The following is a 17,451-nucleotide window of genomic DNA, read 5'->3' as shown; positions in this document are numbered from 1 at the left end:
GACTTCCAGGTCCCTAACTTGGGTGACAGGTGGATAGTGGCACCATCCCTGAGTCAGGAGGAAATGGAGCTACTCAGCGGAAGGGCTGATGGGCTCAGCTCTGGCTCTGGAGTGTGAAGGTTTTATGGGACACCTAAGTGTCAACTAGGTCTCCAGTGACAGTGGCATATGCAGGTCTGGAGCTCAGAAGAGAAATAGGAACAGGGAAAGAGATAAAGGAATTGTCAGCACAAGGAAAATGGTTGAAGCCTGAGAGTGGGAGTGATAACCCAGGGAGAGCCCTTTTAGGACAAAGAGGGTCCAGGACTGAACCCCAGGGTCCATTTCCATCTTAAAACAATGGTGGGACTTCCCTGGTGGCGCAGTGGTTTAAGAATCCGCTTGCCAATGCAGGGGACACGGGTTCGAGCCCTGGTCCGGGAAGATCCCACATGCCGCGGAGCAGCTAAGCCAGTGCACCACAACTACTGAGCCTGCACTCTGGAGCCCGCGAGCCACAACTACTGAGCTCGCATGCCACAACTACTGAAGCCCGCGTGCCTAGAGCCTGTGCACTGCAACAAGAGAAGCCGCCGCAATGAGAAGCCCGTGCACCTCAACGAAGAGTAGCCCCCGCTCATCGCAATTAGAGAAAGCCCGCGTGCAGCAGCGAAGACCCAATGCAGCCAAAAATAAGATAAATAAAATAAATTCAAAAAAACAAACAAACAAAAAAAGACGATGGTGGAGGAGTGGAGAGAGAAATAACACCTCCTTTTGCACAGGGATGACCCTGAGCAGAGGCAGCCGGGGGTAGGTGGCTCTGCTGGTAGGGGTCCCACTGTCCTGCTTTCCAGAGTATTTCTTCTAGTGTTGTTTCATCATTGTCTGAAGAGCTGTCTCCAAATGGGATGTGAACCCACTGGGATCATCTTGTGGAAGAATATATTACAGCCTTTGTTTACTTTTTTATGTAAAAAAAAAAAATGAAAGAAATTAAGCTTTACTAATATTTAATACTCGGACTGACCCTGGGGCCCTGGCCCAGTGGGTGTGTCTGGTGGTCTCATGCAGGAACTCTCCTGAGAACGGAGTGGTTGGTCAGTCTATGACACCAGCCAGCCACAGGGCATTGTGTCCAGGATCCCCAGGACAACACCCCGTTCAGTGATTCTCTAGGAGGACTCAGTATAGAATTGTACTCACAGCAATGATTAATTACAGAGAAAGAACATAAACCAAAATCAGCAAAGTGAAAAGGCACACAGGGTGAAGTCACAGGGAATCAAGTGCAAGCTTCCCAGAGCCTCTCCCAGTGGAGTCACACAGGGTGCACTTAATACCCCAGCAACGACTTGTGACAACACATGAAATGTGTACCAGGGAATCTCACTGGGCACTCAGCCCCCAGGGTTTTTACTGGGGTCCGGTCACCTGGGTACCCTCTACTGAGCACATACCAAAATTCCAGGCTCTCAGAAGGAAAGCAGGTGTGCGGCATAAATCACGCTGTTTGCACAAACCCTTCAGGCACAGAGTCAATCCTATCATTGAGGGAATGGTGGGAACCCTCCCCAAATCCAAGTTGTCAGACACCAGCTTAAGTGAACCTTGCCAGCAGGTCTTGGGCCTGCTAGGTTACCTCTTTTCTGGCCGGGCATCCTCACCCATTCTTTGCTTTCAGTTTATGGCAACATATTGCCATTTCCAGTTGCCAGGTTAAATTTACATCATCGAGTTTTTACTAACTTAACTCACTTGTATTATTGCGTCTTAATGAATTTGACCCTACAAAATAGACAAGTGGCCTGAAAATGATTATGCCAAAGAAAATATAAGTCAAAGCAAATATAATAATGCGAAGCATATTGGAGTAATACTTTAACCCAAAATAAGAGATCTTTGTCTGCCACATTATGAGGTAAAAATAATATTATTTCATCTCTTACCGTCCTTTTAAAAATTTCCTTGTTTTGTATATGTTCGTGTTTAAAATTGTTTTTCTGATGGGGGACATGATCAAAAGGGCTTGGAGACCATTGGTCTTCACAGTCGTGTCAACCATTAGCTCTAAAAGTGTGTTGAAATCAGCCAGTTCTCAGGCTGGTCAGCTACTCCCCCAGTGTGCTGTCGCTTTGACAGCTTCCCCCCTGGGCGGGGATGGACCTGACTGGGGTAAGGAGACTCTCTGAGGAGCAGGCGGCATGATGTGGGGGAGAGAGGGCTGAACTGGGTCAAGGCCTTGACTTCCAGGCTCGGCTCTGGAGCTGGGTGGTGTGGTTGAGAGAAATACCTTAATGCCCCGAGTCTCAGTTTCTTCATCTACAAAGGGGTTTTCTCAAGTCAGTTGATGATTCCAAAAAAATCACCCTGGTTTTGGTTGTTGTTGTTGTTTTATTTGTTTGTTTTTATCATTATATACTTAGTTTCTGGCCCAGTAATCCTTATTGAATGAACAGGTGAACAAATGAATGAATGAATGAAATGATCTGTAAGGTCCTGTGCAACTCTGACAGGCTAGGAATGTGTGATCTGGTCATTGAATAAGCTCAGGTCTAAATTCCAAATAATTGGCTCCTTCCCTGTCTCTATTCTGTTACTTTTCTTCCATCCTTGTTTTATAATACGGGTAACGACGTGGCCATCCTACACCTTCTCTAAAGTAATGTGATTCGTTCTTGCCTGTCTGAAATTTTTGAAATTAAAACAAAAAAAAAGAAGGTTAAGTCCTCACCCTTACCATGGTCAGCATGCACACCTCACCCATCTGCGTTTCTGAACAATCGAGGTAATGCTGTTGTCCTTCCTTAGGGGGTTGGTCTTGCCATCTACCCAACCAGCTCCTATTTTTACAGATAAAATGGAAAGGGAAAATGCTCTGTCTCTGAAAAGCTGGAGAACCAAGTTGCTAGAAAGGCAGTGTGAAGGGACTCCCTGAAGGGAGCATGTCTGGGAACCTCCTACATGGCTGCCTGCAGCCCTGGGCTGGATGGGAGCGCTGAGGCGGGCAAACCTGCTGGGCTGTGGACACAGAGGGCCCGGCCTGTCCACTCCAGCCCACCTGTCTCTCTCTCTCCTACCTAACACGTCCACCTTCCTGCTATGTTCAGCTGAGGCAGGTGGGGACCTTTCAGAGGGAACTTAGTTCAACAGAGCTGAGGAAGAGCCGAGGAAAGACCATAGCCTAGAACCAGAGCTCACGGAGCACGCAGCCTTTTTTGTCCCAGTGAGTGGGAGGCCCCAGAACCCAGTGGCATACAGCCCAGGGCTGGGCCATGATGTGGGGACCAACCTGGAGCTAGGTGAGTCTCCTGGGTCTTGGAGGGTATCCAGACCAGCCAGTGAGGGTGGACTCGGGAGAGGCTGGGGTCTGGCCACGATGGCAGCGCAGGTGGGGAGTGGGCACCCAGGAAGCCCCCAAGACCTAACAGGTGGTGACGGGCCATCCCAGCCTGCAGGGATCAGGCTGTTGGCTCCTATCAGCGCCGGCAGTTTCTGGCAGCCACCAGCCCAGGGCTGGGGATCAGGGCACACTTTAGTGCTGTGGAACAGGTGAGAGCCAGGTAAGGCCTCAGTCCTGAGCAGGGACCCAGGCAGCATCGCTCCTCTCTTTCTCCAAAGGCCTGAGGAGACGGGCCCCTGGTGGGAGTGGAAAGGTCACAGCCCCTCTCCTCTGGCCTTCCCCCACAACTGAGCAGCCCCTGACGATGGCCAGGAGCTGGGCTGGTGCAGCTGCCAGTCAGGCATCCCCAGGGCCAGTTCTGGCTGAGTTCTGCCCTGCTTTACCAGAGTGGCTGGGTCACTAGCGCTGGAGAAGGGCCATGCAGGCCTGTTGTCCTGCCCAGTCTCAGCCCCTGCAGCTCAGTGCTCTCCCCTCCCCGCTGCCCACAACCCAGGAGCTGGGAGTCCTGTGGAAGAGGTTCCTGGGGCTGCCTCGTCTCCTAGAGACTTGGGTGAGGAGGCAGAGAAATCAGCAATTAGGATCACCTCTGCAGACCTGTCTCCCCACATAGAAGGCTGTCAGAGAAGGAAAGGAGGGAGGGAAGACCAGAGGGCTGGTCTGAAACCCCTTAGTGGCCCCTCAGTGGTCCTGGGGGCCCTCTGTGCCTCTCTCTGTGACTGGCTCCCTCTGGGCTATGGGCCCATGAAAGGCAGGATTTGAATCTCATATGCCTCTGCGCCCGGGGCCCTGGTCTGGCGAGTGGCCAATAGAACTAAGCGTCTATCAGATTGAAATGTGATTGAAGGACTGTTGATGCTAGTAAAACTCTACAGTATGTAAAGTAGAGCATCTGTCCCCATCTAGAGTCCCCCTGTTGGGACACTCTCCTAAATGATGAAGTCCGTCCCCCGGGAGATGTTAATGCCTCTGTTTTCTCATGGCCTCTAGGTCAGGACCTGGATTCTCACCGTGGGCTACACGACCGCCTTTGGGGCAATGTTCGCAAAGACATGGAGGGTCCACGCCATCTTCAAAAATGTGAAAATGAAGAAGAAGGTAATGCCTCCTTCTGTTGCAGGGTGTTTGCAGTGTTCATTTAGTATTTATTTTTAAAAGATTTATGAGGCACCTACTGTATGCCAGGCACTGGGCTATTTGCTGGGGATTCAAGCTAAACACAACCCTCTGCCCCTCCCCACCCCAGCCCCCAACACCTTCAGCCTCCTGGGGACATCAGACAGCTAACAAAGTGTTTACGATGCAAGGTGATAAGGGCTGGTTGGGTGCATATGGGGGATACTGGGGTATAGCACCCAGGGAGGGCTTGGTGTAGGAAGTGACACTTATGCTAAAACCTGGAGGGTGAGTGGGAAGCAGAGGCTGGGGAGTTTTCCCCCTCCCAGAGGGAACTGTGTGCATGGAGGCCTGGGGAGGGGAGGGGTGTGTTCACGTGGCTGAGGGGTTCATGGGGCAAGGGTACAAGAGGCAGCCACAGGGGAAGGCAGGAGCCACGGTAAGGAACCTGAACTTTAACTTGTGGGCAGTGGGGAGCCCTTGAAAGAGGAGAGTGAAACAGGGCAGGGGCCTGATTTAATGCTTCCATTTTCAAAGAGGCCCTTAGAGGACAGGAGCCCTTCCTCCGTGTGGGAGGAAAGCAGTTGCCACCTCTGTGGTTGGCTGTAACCATCATGTTGATTAAGCTTGACTCTTAGGATGTAGTCACAGAGAAACTTTCCCCGCACTGTCCTTGTTAACTCTCCCGATGGCTGGCACTCTTCTCCCCTCGCTCCTAGATAAAAATTCGGGCAAGTCTCATGACTCTGAAGGTCCTCTGGTCAACAGCTAATACGTGGAGTCCATCATAATATTCAGAACCTCAAACCGCCTTCAAAGGCATCGCCTCTTCCTTCCCCAGCTTGGCCTGAAGCAGCCAGTCACCTGCCCTGGGAGAAGGGGTGCGGATGGGCTGCTTCTCTCTTTTGTCAGACTGAGTTTTTTCCCCATCCCATTCCCAAGGTTTCTGAACCCTCCAGAGTTGGGGCTTCGAGTGGTGGAAGGGGCAGGAAAGACCTCACTTGCCAGGAGCTGCATGCATCTTGCTGGGCCTGGCATTGGTTAAGCACACCCTTTAGGCTCTCATGGAGTCCTTTTGTGGAATTTTCAAAGCCCCCATTACTGGGATTTACTCTCCTGGAGTGCCCCCGACATGGGTGAAATACTCCCCCCGTTGGCCATCTGTGGCTCCTTCCACAGACATATGGCAGTCCCCCACTCCTGGGCCCGCCCCTCCAGCTTGCCTTAGGCAGGCCACACAGCTCTACCTGGCCCAGGGCCCACACCTGGTGCTCAGGAAGCACTCACACATCCTTCGCTCCTACAAACTCAAGTATTGTGGCTGATCCCACTGTAGCCACTTCCCCTCTTCCGCTCCATCCATGGAGCAACTGGCCTGTCATCCTCCCATGGGTTTCTCGGGCAGGAGCGAGGCATCAGCTCACCAGGTCCCCCAGGCTGCAGGGAGCCCTAGCAATCAAGCCATCTGAGTGCTCTCCTTAAGCCTCCCTCTTGATTTGAGGTCAAGGAGGAAGCATACCCCCCATCGTCTCACCTGGGGATGAGGTGAGATAGCATCATGACTCATCTTTCCAAAAATCCTCTTCTTGATTCAACTCTACCCACCCACACACACACACTTTTTAAACCCCTGATGTGTGTATAACCCATTTACAGACATCTCCTCTGAAAATCCTGCACTGTGATCTCATCCCACTCTGGAACGTGGTGCCTATTGTTCCAGTTCTTCATCCCAAACTTGCATTTGCCATCCGATTACCTGGATCATAAGCCGTCACACCTGTGGCAGACAGCAAGTGAGCCCGAGGTGGTAGGGCCAGCAGACACAGCAGGAGAGCAGGCTTCTACTCCCTGCTTCGCTGCTGACCCACCATGGGTCTTTCAGCAAACCTCTTCATCTTTCAGGGCCTCTGTTTCCTTATCTGTAAAATGGGGAAGTATTGAAATGGCATTGTCTCCTGAGCTGTGATTCTGCCTGGTGCCCAATGGCACCTCTCACTCGTCAGCCTCACTGCCTGCCCCTTTACTGCCAGGGAGCTGCTCTCCAGATGGGGGGGTGTCCTCCCTTCTCCACCCCCTGCCCCACACCGGACCACCTTAGGACAACTATGGGCTGCGTTTAGAGGGAGGAAAGAGCTCGGCTCTGCCACCCATTGCCTGTGCTCACCTGGAAGGCCTTCCTCTCACTGGGCCTCAGGAGCATTTGTGACAACTCTCTTCTGTCTGTAAGATGAGGAGCCTGGCCACCTGGTCCTTCTCAGACCAGGATGTGGCTGCACATTACAATCAAACGGGAGCTTTTGAAAACTACAAGAAGTAACCCAGCCCAGCCCACACCTCCCGGGCTGGAGCTGAGCATTAGGAGTTGCTAGACCTCCCCAGGTGATACTAATACACAGCCAGCGTGGAAAACCTCTGCTCTAGATCAGGGCGACTCCGAGTGCAAGCGCTACCAGCAGCATTGTTGGCATCACCTGGGAGCTTGTTAGAAATTCTCTCAGCACCCCCAGCCCTAAGAATCAGGTTCCTGGAGCCCAGGAACGTGTGTTTCCACCAGCCCTCCTGGCAAAGCTGATGCAAGCCAAAGTTTGACAGGCACCACGTGACTTCTTGGGCCCCTCCTGCTCTGTGGCTCTGCCATTTATGACAAGTCCATCCTGGTTTTGAAGAATCACAGTGTTAGTTTCTTTGTGTCAATATGTAATTCATGCATATTATTATTGGCAATGGAGAACTGGCCTTTATTTTCTATTACTCATGTGATCACTAAGCAAGAACACTCAGATTGTCTGGCAACAATTGACAAAACATGCCAGGGAAGACTTCAGGAGTTCAGTTGTCTGAAAGTGCCATGGGAGTTGGGGCTGTGATGTGGCCACAGCTGCTGGGCTGCCTGGGACAAGGGGACAAGGGGACTGTCCCCACCCCGGGGGTCTGGGCAAAGTGAGAGCCCAGGCAGGTGGTGGGCCCAGGAGTCCAGGGAGGGGCCTGTCTGAGAAACTGCCAAAGGCTTTGAATACAAGATTTGGTCACCAGTTTAGTCTGTTGTGAAAATGATTTAGGCCAGGTGAATACAACTTTCCAGTGTGAGACAGTTTTTGCTCTAGGCTTTACAGTTATTCCAGGAAAAGCCTTGTGGTGCTACAGCTGAGTATCATTTATCAGCCAAATTAGAGGAGGTTAAGGGTATAGAAGAGAAATTTATACCTTTCACAGATCAAAAACTCAAGTTGGGAACCAGATTGTTTTCAAAGGGTTGTGGCAGTCGCAGGTCAAAGCTGGTATTGAATTCTCCATGACTCCAGCATTTTACATAGCCAAGGTTGGTTTTTACTGTCATTGTTTTGTTTTTTTTAAGTTTAAACTTTTTTTAAAGTGAGCCTCTTAATTTATTTTTAATGTTTTTTCTTATGCACTTTTAAAAATTTATTTATTTTACTTATTTACTTTTGGCTGCATTGGGTCTTTGTTACTGTGCACGGGTTTTCTCTAGTTGCGGTGAATGGGGGCCACTCTTCCTTGCGGTGCGCGGGCTTCTCATTGCGGTGGCTTCTCTTGTTGTGGAGCACGGGCTCTAGGCGCGCCGGCTTCAGTAGTTGTGGCACACGGGCTTAGTTGCTCCGCGGCATGTGGGATCTTCCCAGACCAGGGCTCAAATCCGTGTCCCCTGCACTGGCAGGCGGATTCTTAGCCACTCTGCCACCAGGGAAGCCCTTAATCTTTTTTTTACTGACACATATACAAGACTTACCTAAATCTGAAAATGCAATCTCACACTTCTTTTTCAGTCTTTTTACCCTTTTCTTCCTTCCCTGTCTCCCACCTCATCCTCCCCCACCCACCATGTCACACCCTCCCCAAACACACATACACAAACTTCACCCCATATGGCTACATTTTGAAAGACATTAAAGAAAAAGAAGCCTATTAAAGGAAGTATTGACATGTGGTGACTTAATGCTTCTAAATTCAGTATTTTTATAGTATCAATCGTAAAATCTTGAATTGAGAAGCCTCACTACCACAGGCTTTTTTTTTTTTAATTTATTTATTTTTGGCTGTGTTGGGTCTTTGTTGCTGTGCTCAGGATTTCTCTAGTTGCGGTGTGCGGGCTTCTATTGCAGTGGCTTCTCTTGTTGCAGAGCACGGGCTCTAGGCGCACGGGCTTCAGTAATTGTGGCTCTAGAGCGCAGCTCAGCAGTTGTGGCTCACGGGCTTAGTTGCTCTGAGGCGTGTGGGACCTTCCCGGACCAGGCCTTGAACCTGTGTCTCCTGCATTGGCAGGCGGATTCTTAACCACTGTGCCACTAGGGAAGCCCACTACCACAGTCTTTATTCTGCCTCTTACTCTTACTAGGACCAAATTGGAACATTGAGACTAGAGCGGTAACTCAGAGACGAGATCTGTTTTGGGGGCAGATGTTTTTTGAGGACAAAGAAACTTCACTACATATATGACTTGATACGGTTGCAAATAATAACATAGGGCCATCCTCTCAGACCTTCATCCAGGCTCAGCTTCAGGAAAATGCCAAGAGAGTGTCCATCATCTGAGTGACGGCAGGAAGGCAGGGCCGCTGGTTGTACAACTCCAGGGGGCACCATTCACACTGTATTCCCTCTGGAATGGTGTCCCTGGAAGTAGGCAATAAGCTGGTCCTAGTAGAAGGCCAGTCTGAATCAGTCAAAATATCGGAAGTTTTTTGAAGAAATAAAGAAATGCCGTTTTCCCAAAAGAAGTTGTTAGCCAACTTTTCCTGTAAGAGTCAGATAGTAAATATGTTAGGCTTTGCAGGCCATACAGTCTCTGTCACAACCACTCAACTCTGCTACTGTAGAACGAAAGTAGCCAGAAGCAAACACATAAACAAATAGATATGACTGTGTTCCAATAAAACTTTATTTACAAAGACAAACAGTGAGCCAAATTCGTAGTTTGCTGATCTCTGCTCTAAACAACCATGGGAAGTGATGTTTAATAGTAATAGCTAACATCTGTTGAACAGTAATTGTAAGCCAGGCTCTGGTAATCTAGTGGTTTGTGTGGTCATCGTCCCCCATTGTGTAGATGAGGAAACTGGCTCAGATGGGTTAGGAAACTTACCAAGGTCTTCCAGCTAGTTAGTAAGATTCAAACTCAGATCTCTTGCCAGAACTGGGTGCTTAATCGTTCCTGGGTGCCTTCACTCTCATCTCTCACTCAGTGAGAATGGAGCACAAGTAACCTAGCCTCAGAGAGAGAACTGAGTTTCATGGCATCAATGTGCACTGACATAACCAAGGAAAGTTTGTGCAGCTTTTGAAGAGAAAGCTGCAAAATAAGAAAGGAAGTCAGGGAAGCTGAGGTGAGACTAGAGACATGGCCTTGCCTAATTCTAGTATTCTATGGTGCTCAGACTTTGTAGGGTTAGGTCAGTGCTATTTTTTAAATTTAAATTTTTAGATCTTTTTTAGAAGATTATTTTGTCACCTCTCTTTAGCATTGTATTGTGTGTACGTATGGGGTATTTGTATAATTATTCATTATTAGTCTCCCCCTATCATGCATGCTCTATGAATGTAGGATATTTATGTTTTGCTCACTGCTGCAGCCCTAGTGCCTAGAAAAGAACCTGATTCAGAGTAGGCACTCAATAAATGTTCCTGTGATTAATAAATCAAATGTGATCCATAACTACTTAGACTAAATCCATTTAGTCACAAACAATGGTCAAGTGCCAGGCTTTGGAAATGGTACCAAAAGGAAATTAGACATGTCCTCTCCTGTTACTCTCAGGATCTTCCCACCTTGGGTCCATCTGTGCGATGATTAGCCCTGAGTCTAGCGGAGCTGAGGTGCAGTATCACACTTTGCCCCTAGATGTCACTGTCCTCCAGATAAACACAGAACCATGCATTCTCAAAATCCAAGTAATGGTAGCCACAGAGCCCATTTGTTGAGCATCTTCTCTGAGCCAGATGTTGTGCTAGGTGCTTTCCATACATCATCTCATTTCACTCTTATACCAACTCTGCAGCTTAGAGCTCACTGGCCTCACTTTTAGAGGAGGAAATAAGCCTAACAGAGTCATACAGCTTGATCAAGATGACATTTCACAAGAGCTGGGATTAGAGTGAGGTCTTCTAGATCCACAACTGTGTTCTTTTTTTGCACCATGCTTAGGGATATTACATGAGCCTCCCCACTCCTTGCCATTTTACAAATCAGAAATGCAGAATGAGAGAGGAAGTGATTTGTTAGGGTCACACCCAGGTCACAAGGGATGGAGCCAGGACTCCAGTCCAGGTCCACATAATCCCAGGTCCTGTCTTTCCACTGCCACTCTGCTACCTCACACTTCATACTTGAGCCTTAAAATTGGGAGGACTTGACTCTCATATTTACCAGAGAGAAATTCTGATGCTCATCTTCTGTGCCGCATGCATGCCTTCCCCATTCAGGCAGCAGCAGGAGAGGTGCGGTATCCACTCAGAAGGGAGGTCTCTCCCCTGTAGGGGCTCACTGAGGGTGGCCCCAACCCATGTTTCTCAGCCCTGCCCTTCAATGTACTACTTCTTGTCCAGTGTAGACTGTGCAGTCCCAACAGACCTGAGGTGTGGTGTGCTGGAGTGTAAGGTGGTCCATACTCCTGTATGCATGAGCTCTCAGGAGGAGGCCAGGAGAAAGTGGTACTGCTGAGCAAGTTCAAGTTCACTGCCTCCTGGGAGTTAGACTGTGGGGAGAGTAGTACCCCTTACGTCTCATGGGAAAGACTTGGCAGAGAGGGAGGGACCTGGAGGTGCTGGCACTTGCTGGTTGGGGAAGTTTGGGGAGGGGGAGAGGACTGAGAGGCTGAGGCCCGCAACTCTGCCTGCCCGGTGTTTGTGGCATCTGCATCCTCCTGTCCGTCTGGTAGTCACTGCTCTGGATCAGGCCTCCTCCTTCCTCATCAGGACAATGGCCCCAGCTCCTAACTGGCCTCCTACTGCAGGATCCCGCCTCAGGTTCACCCCTTAATGCTGCAGAGCTCCCCATCACGCTGATGCTTAAAGATGCTTAAACCTCCAGTGGTCCCACATGAGGCTCCATCGCATGTCGTGCAGGCTCTCTCCCTCCAGCTAGCCCTGTTTCCAACCACCCCCAACCGACCCCATGCACACCCAGCCACACAGAGCCTCTCACAGAAAGAACAGGGTGTTTCAGACGAAAGAACCAGCACCTACAAATGCCTGGGAAAGGATAGGAACCTGCGGCAGGTGGTGCCTTATAGGAAGTAGAACCTGAGCCCTAGGCAGGAGACAGTGACCTTGAACTTGCTCAACAGCACCACTTTCCCCTGGCCTTTTCCTGAGAGCTCATTCATTCTCCACACGTTCCTCAAGAAAGTTTGAGAGCCAGCCCCTGCACAAGGCACAGAGGGGAGACTGGATGGTCACTGCCTCGGTTCTGATAGGAACACAGTTGCAGCATGGGCCCCATGCAGGGCACGCCCGGATTCACAGAGGAGCAGCTGCTCAGGCTCAATGTTGAAATCAGGGTAGGAGGGCACCAGCACAAAGGTGGGGGAAAGAACTTCCAGGAGTCAGGTACAGTGTGTGCAAATGCCTGGGGCTCAAACAGCCCTGGGTGAGCATCAAGCAGGGAGGCCCCTTCCAGCCTGTCCTCCAAGTCCTAAGCTCCTCAGGCATTTCTTGCTTTTGGCACAATTTCTCAAGGCTAACAGGGAGCTGCCTGGTTTCCCTGAGGGCAAGGGTTAAACCAGGTTTCTGCAAGCTATCAGCGGTGCACTGAATGCTTCTGAAAAATCTCAGAGGGGGCTTTGCCAGTGCCCCACCCCCAGGTAAAGTGGTCTTAGTGGATTTGATCTCTTTGGCAGTAACTCAGCAGTACTTTCTTGTTCTTTTCACAGTTTGGCCACAGAGAAGTCTCTTGAGTGTCTGTTTCTCCTTTAAGGATGGCTTTAATCATTAAAAGCCAGACCTGGCGATATTTCTTAAGCTTCTGCTTCAGTTTTGTTTATTTTTCTAGTCTTTTCTAGAACTACTTCATCACATTAGCTTTTGTTTGGCATTGGGGCGGGGGGTGAGGACACATAAACGTGCAGTGAGTGAAATACAGGTTAGCTTTGCCCCTGACAGCATTTGTCCCCAGGCCAATGCCCATCAAACGGACATAAAGTGGGGTGGGAACTTCACAGTGTACTAAAGATACCCCAAGCTGCAAAGTGGGATGGGAATTATATTTCTTCTTTATATATTCCTTCATCTCAATTCAACCAGGCAAACTTCTAAGTATCGACTGCATGCCAGGCCCTGCTAGGTGCTGAGGGCAAACAAATAAATAAAACAGGCTTCCCTTTTGTCAGGGGTTCTCCAGTTTACTGAGGAGGGCAGATGTGTATACAACTTAATATAGCATCTGGTCACTGTAGAGTGTGGTAGGTGCTGTAAATGTTTGAGGATGTGCACTCTGGAGAGAGGAGGAGCTTGGTTCCAATCTAGGCTTCACCTCTTAGTATCTATATTCCACTGAGCAAGTTACTTGGCCACCAGCACTAGCCTCAGTTTCTTCATCTGAAAATTGGGAATAATAATAGTATCTGCCTTTGTATGAGATGCTGTATGTAAAACAATCAACCTAGAGGTAGGCACAGTGTAAGTGTTCATTAAATGTTAGCATTTGTATTTATTCTCCTTCTTGTAGTTACTACTCATAATTATAAGTATTGAATGTATTAAGTATGATTAAGTATGGGAACAGAGTGCTGTGGGAGTAGTTAGTTCTGCTTTGGGAGTTAAGGAGGCTTCGTGGAGGAGGCGAAATGAATCTGGGTCTCTAAGGATTATTTGCCACATAGAAAGAAGAGAGTGTTCCAGACAAAAGAGCCAGCACCCACAAAGGCCTGGGGTGAAAATCACAGCAGGGCCAGAACCTGGGAGTCCTCAGATTTGACTAAGTATATGTGTGTGTTTGGGGCATGGACAAGCCAAGCTCATGAAAGGCCTTGAATGCCAAGCAAAGGAGCTTGGCTGGATTTATCCTGCAGGAGATGGGGAGTCTGAGGAAATTTTCAAACTGGGGGTGATGCCATTCAGTCACCCACCTGACCTGGCCCCTCGGCTGCTGTTTGGGAAGCTCTCTCACGTCCCTTCTGCCCCTGCCCTCTCTGCAGATCATCAAGGACCAGAAACTGCTCGTGATCGTTGGGGGCATGCTGCTGATTGACCTGTGCATCCTCATTTGCTGGCAGGCTGTGGACCCCCTGAGAAGGACGGTGGAGAGGTACAGCATGGAGGTAAGCACCTGGCACCAGCGGGAGGGAGGCCTATGCTGCTCCCAGCCCCCCAGGGGACAGCAAGGCAGCACATCTCCTTTACTGCCCCAGGTGCGCTTCTTGAGAAGAAATCGAGGTGGTTACGGGGAAATCATCATAGGTCCACGGGGGTCCACATTCCCTATCAGGAATGTCTCATTATTTCCGTTTCCTTCCATTTGAGACATATATTATTTCAGGAGGGCCAAATATAAGGTCTTCACTCCTGGAAAAAAATGGTGAAAGAGTTTGTCTAGGTGTATTAATATATGCAGAATTAAGGGGAAATGTTGGGTCGTTTAAACCAGTATATTCTCTACACATTGTAGAAGCCCCCATTTACATGATCCATCAGCCTAGAAATTACATTGCATTTTTAATCTCTCCTTTAAAGTGAGCTCCCTAAGGAGTGCTAGGAGGGAATAAACACTCTGATAGCTCCTTCTAGTTACTAGAGGATCTTCAAAGTGATGTGTTGCCAAAAAGAAGAACCTTACATGAAAGTACCGTTAAATATATATTTTAGTAGTCTTGCGTTGGGCCTTGCTCTTAACTCACAGTGGTCTTCCTAGGATGCTCCAGTTAGAGAAGTTCAAGATTAGGGAAGTGTAGTTTTGTCGACTTTCTCCCAGAAGTGTTAAACATGCCTTTGTCGGAAAGAGCCAGCTGAACAGCAGTGGCTGTACAGTACGATTTCCCTACACGGTAGCAGATTCTATTGAGAAAACTGGAGTTTTCTCCAGTTCTCTCACTGCACTATTAGGGAAATCTTTTTGTGGGATTTAGTGTGAATTTTATCAATAAAACTAACCTGGAAACAGTCATTTTATGCGTTGAGGACAGAGGTTTTTATCCTTCTGGACAAGAAGGGTTTTCTAGCAAATAAGATGCCAGGCCTCGTTTGTCTCGAGACAGGCAGAGGGTTCGCTCAGCCCGGTAAGAAGGTATGCAGTCGGAGCAGTGGCAGAGAACGCTGTTTACTGACAGCGCAGATTTAGGGGAAGGATTTAAGGCTGTGCGCCTCCATCTCACTGCCTTACGTGTCCATCCTGGGAGGAAGCGGGACTCCAGACAGGCACAATCAGACCTGGCAGAGGACAGAGCTGCACTGGCTGTGCCCATGGGCCAAGGGGACAGGAGCTCAGCTGAGGTCACTCGTGCAGACGGACTGTGGCTAGAGGGGAGGTGACATCTGGTCATCACTCATCTGCACAGTTGACGAAGGAGCAGACCTGCCCCCAACTCCATCCCAGGGGAATTCACCACCCACCACCAGGATTTGGAAATCCAGACAGGCTATCAACAGGAGGAAGGGTTGTTATTGGCTAACCGGGCCCCCTGGCTAGGGAGAGCCTGGGGTGATGATAATCACAAGCAATAATGCTAATAACAGTAATAGCAGTGGTGATGCTGGTAGCTAGATGTGTGTGTTAATTCACTGAATCCTCACAGTAACTCCGTGGAATAGGTGCTATCCTGAACTCCATGTTAATGATGAGGAAACAGAAACCCAGAGAGATTATATAAGGCACCCAAGGTCACCTAGCAGGTTAGTGGCAACACCACCAACTATTGTCTCACCCACTCCCCCACCCTGCCTTTCAATACACGACAGCACTTCGTAGTTTTCAGGTGTATTCACAGACCCTTGGTCACTGGTCTGTGAAGTGGGTTGGGCAAAGAAGTGTTTTCACATTTTGCAGACGAAGCCTAAAAATAGGTAACAGGCAGACTGAGCGCCCAGGATATCAGAGAAGGAGAAAAGGCGAGTCAGGCGGAGCCCATGGGAGGACCTGGAGCTGGGGCGGAGGGGCAGAGAGCAGACCCCGCTGGGTTGATGCTGAGCCCAATGGCAGCCGGCGAGGCAGGACACTGTCACCTCCACTCAAGGTTAAGATCGGGGCGGAACATGCACAGGATCCCCTGGGATCTGGCTGTGGTGGGAGAGGCTGCAGGGCTAGAGTCGGCCGACTCTGAAAATAAATCCAGGAAGCCTGTCCCCCTGGACCGTTTACAGGAGGTAGACCTTGTGCAGACCATAAGTATGAGGGACAGTTGGCTACCACCCACCTTACCTTTCTTCCTTGCTCTCTGTAGTAAGTACTGCTGCTCTCCATGGCTCCGCGCGTACAACCCAAGCCCATTCCAGACCTTCCAGGGAATGGTTCTCAAACTGAGGAGCAGCCGGATGCCACGGAAGTGCTTCTCTGTGTAGATGAGGAAACTGAGCCTGGGAAGGAAGGGGGTCCTGCCCGCGGCATCCAGACTTTAGAAGGGGGGTGGCTGGAGGAGAGCCACATCCCTGGCTCGAGTTCCCCACACCTTGTCTCTGTGTTTCCCTCCAAGTATCTGCGGAGATTTCTCTCTGAACCTTTCCTGGCCTGATCCTCGTTTCTCCTCTAATTTTAGGGTTGCCCTGTCATTCTGTTGCCATGGTAGCAGAACCTTTGATTTGTCGACCCACAGCCCTGTTGGTTTATTGTCATTTTTCCACCAAACATCGCTAAACTGTCAGTTGATTTCCCTCAGACCCTCCTCTGTCAGACTCAGCATGACGGTTGAACAGTGTGCCCAGGGGCTAAGGGGTCCTAACTTCTCCTCGAGGGGCTGTTTGCTCCAGAACCTCCAGTGAGAGAGAAAGCTTACGCTTGGGGGAGAGGTGATCAAAGATCTCTGTGGTCTGTTCTCTCCTCCCCTCAGACCACACCTACCTCGAATGCCTTTGGTCACTCTGGACACTCTAAACACCTCAGGATTCCAGTCACAGGCCTTGCTCTGTGTTGCACTTTCAAGCCTTTGCCCATGCTGTCCCCCCTCCCAGAACCTTCTCTGACAAGTAAATGAACTTCAGTTCCAGGCCCCTGTATTAGCCAGTGTGTTCCTGAGCTCTACCAGATTTAAGCGCCTGCTCTTCCCCACTCCCGTCCCCAGCATCTAGGCATCCCCTGTCAGGACACTTAGCATGCTGTTCACCCCTGCTGAGTGCATTTCTGCCCCACCCACCCCTCCTGGGCCACATAGATCACTCTCCCGCACCACCCAGCCCAGCACCGCCGCATGCAGGGAGACCTCACCTCACTGGGGAGACAGAGGTGAGCACAACAGCGTGACCGTGAGCTCATGGGGCCCACCAGCTAGTGGGGGGCAGACAGTAAACACGCAAATAAGCACAGTCACTTTAGATTGCACAGGTTCTGATAGCAGCTGGAAGTAAATAAACAGGATGAAGGGTTTGAGAATAACAGAAGAGTTCCAGAATAACTCGTGGAAGACATTCTCTCAGTGCAAGTGTCCAGGGAATGAAACTCTGATTCTGGAGTCCGACTGGAGGCATCCCGGCTCCACATTTATTCATTTGTACATAATAAATATTTATATAGCACTTGTCATGTGCTAGATACTGTTCTAAATACATGATGTTTATCATTTTAAAAGAGTTTTTATACTTAACTAATAGACTTTATTTCTTAGACCGGTTTTAGGTTTACAGAAAAATTTAATAGAAAGTATAGAGAGTTCCCATATATGTCCCACCCCACACCCCATGGTTTCCCCCATTATTAACATCTTGCATTATGTGGTATGTTTGTTACAATTGATGAACCAATACTGATACATTATTATTCGCTAGAATCCATAGTTTACATAGAATTCACTCTTTGT

The 17,451-nt window shown here is 49.4% G+C and overlaps 1 protein-coding gene across 1 annotated transcript in view; it reads left to right on the top strand.

Annotated features, from left to right (window-relative positions):
• The window catches only part of GABBR2 (gamma-aminobutyric acid type B receptor subunit 2), a 365,308-nt gene that overhangs the window by 296,417 nt on the left and 51,440 nt on the right, over positions 1-17,451 (top strand). Inside the window, exons 12-13 of the mRNA XM_036854586.1 lie at positions 4,370-4,477; positions 13,648-13,770. Coding sequence (XP_036710481.1) covers positions 4,370-4,477; positions 13,648-13,770 — 231 coding nt within the window. The remainder of the gene's footprint in view (positions 1-4,369; positions 4,478-13,647; positions 13,771-17,451) is intronic.

This window comes from Balaenoptera musculus, chromosome 6 (genome assembly GCF_009873245.2).
Source record: "Balaenoptera musculus isolate JJ_BM4_2016_0621 chromosome 6, mBalMus1.pri.v3, whole genome shotgun sequence".
NCBI lineage: Eukaryota > Metazoa > Chordata > Mammalia > Artiodactyla > Balaenopteridae > Balaenoptera > Balaenoptera musculus.
Note: the sequence above shows the minus strand (reverse complement) of the source record. Positions and strands in the feature narration are given on the sequence as shown.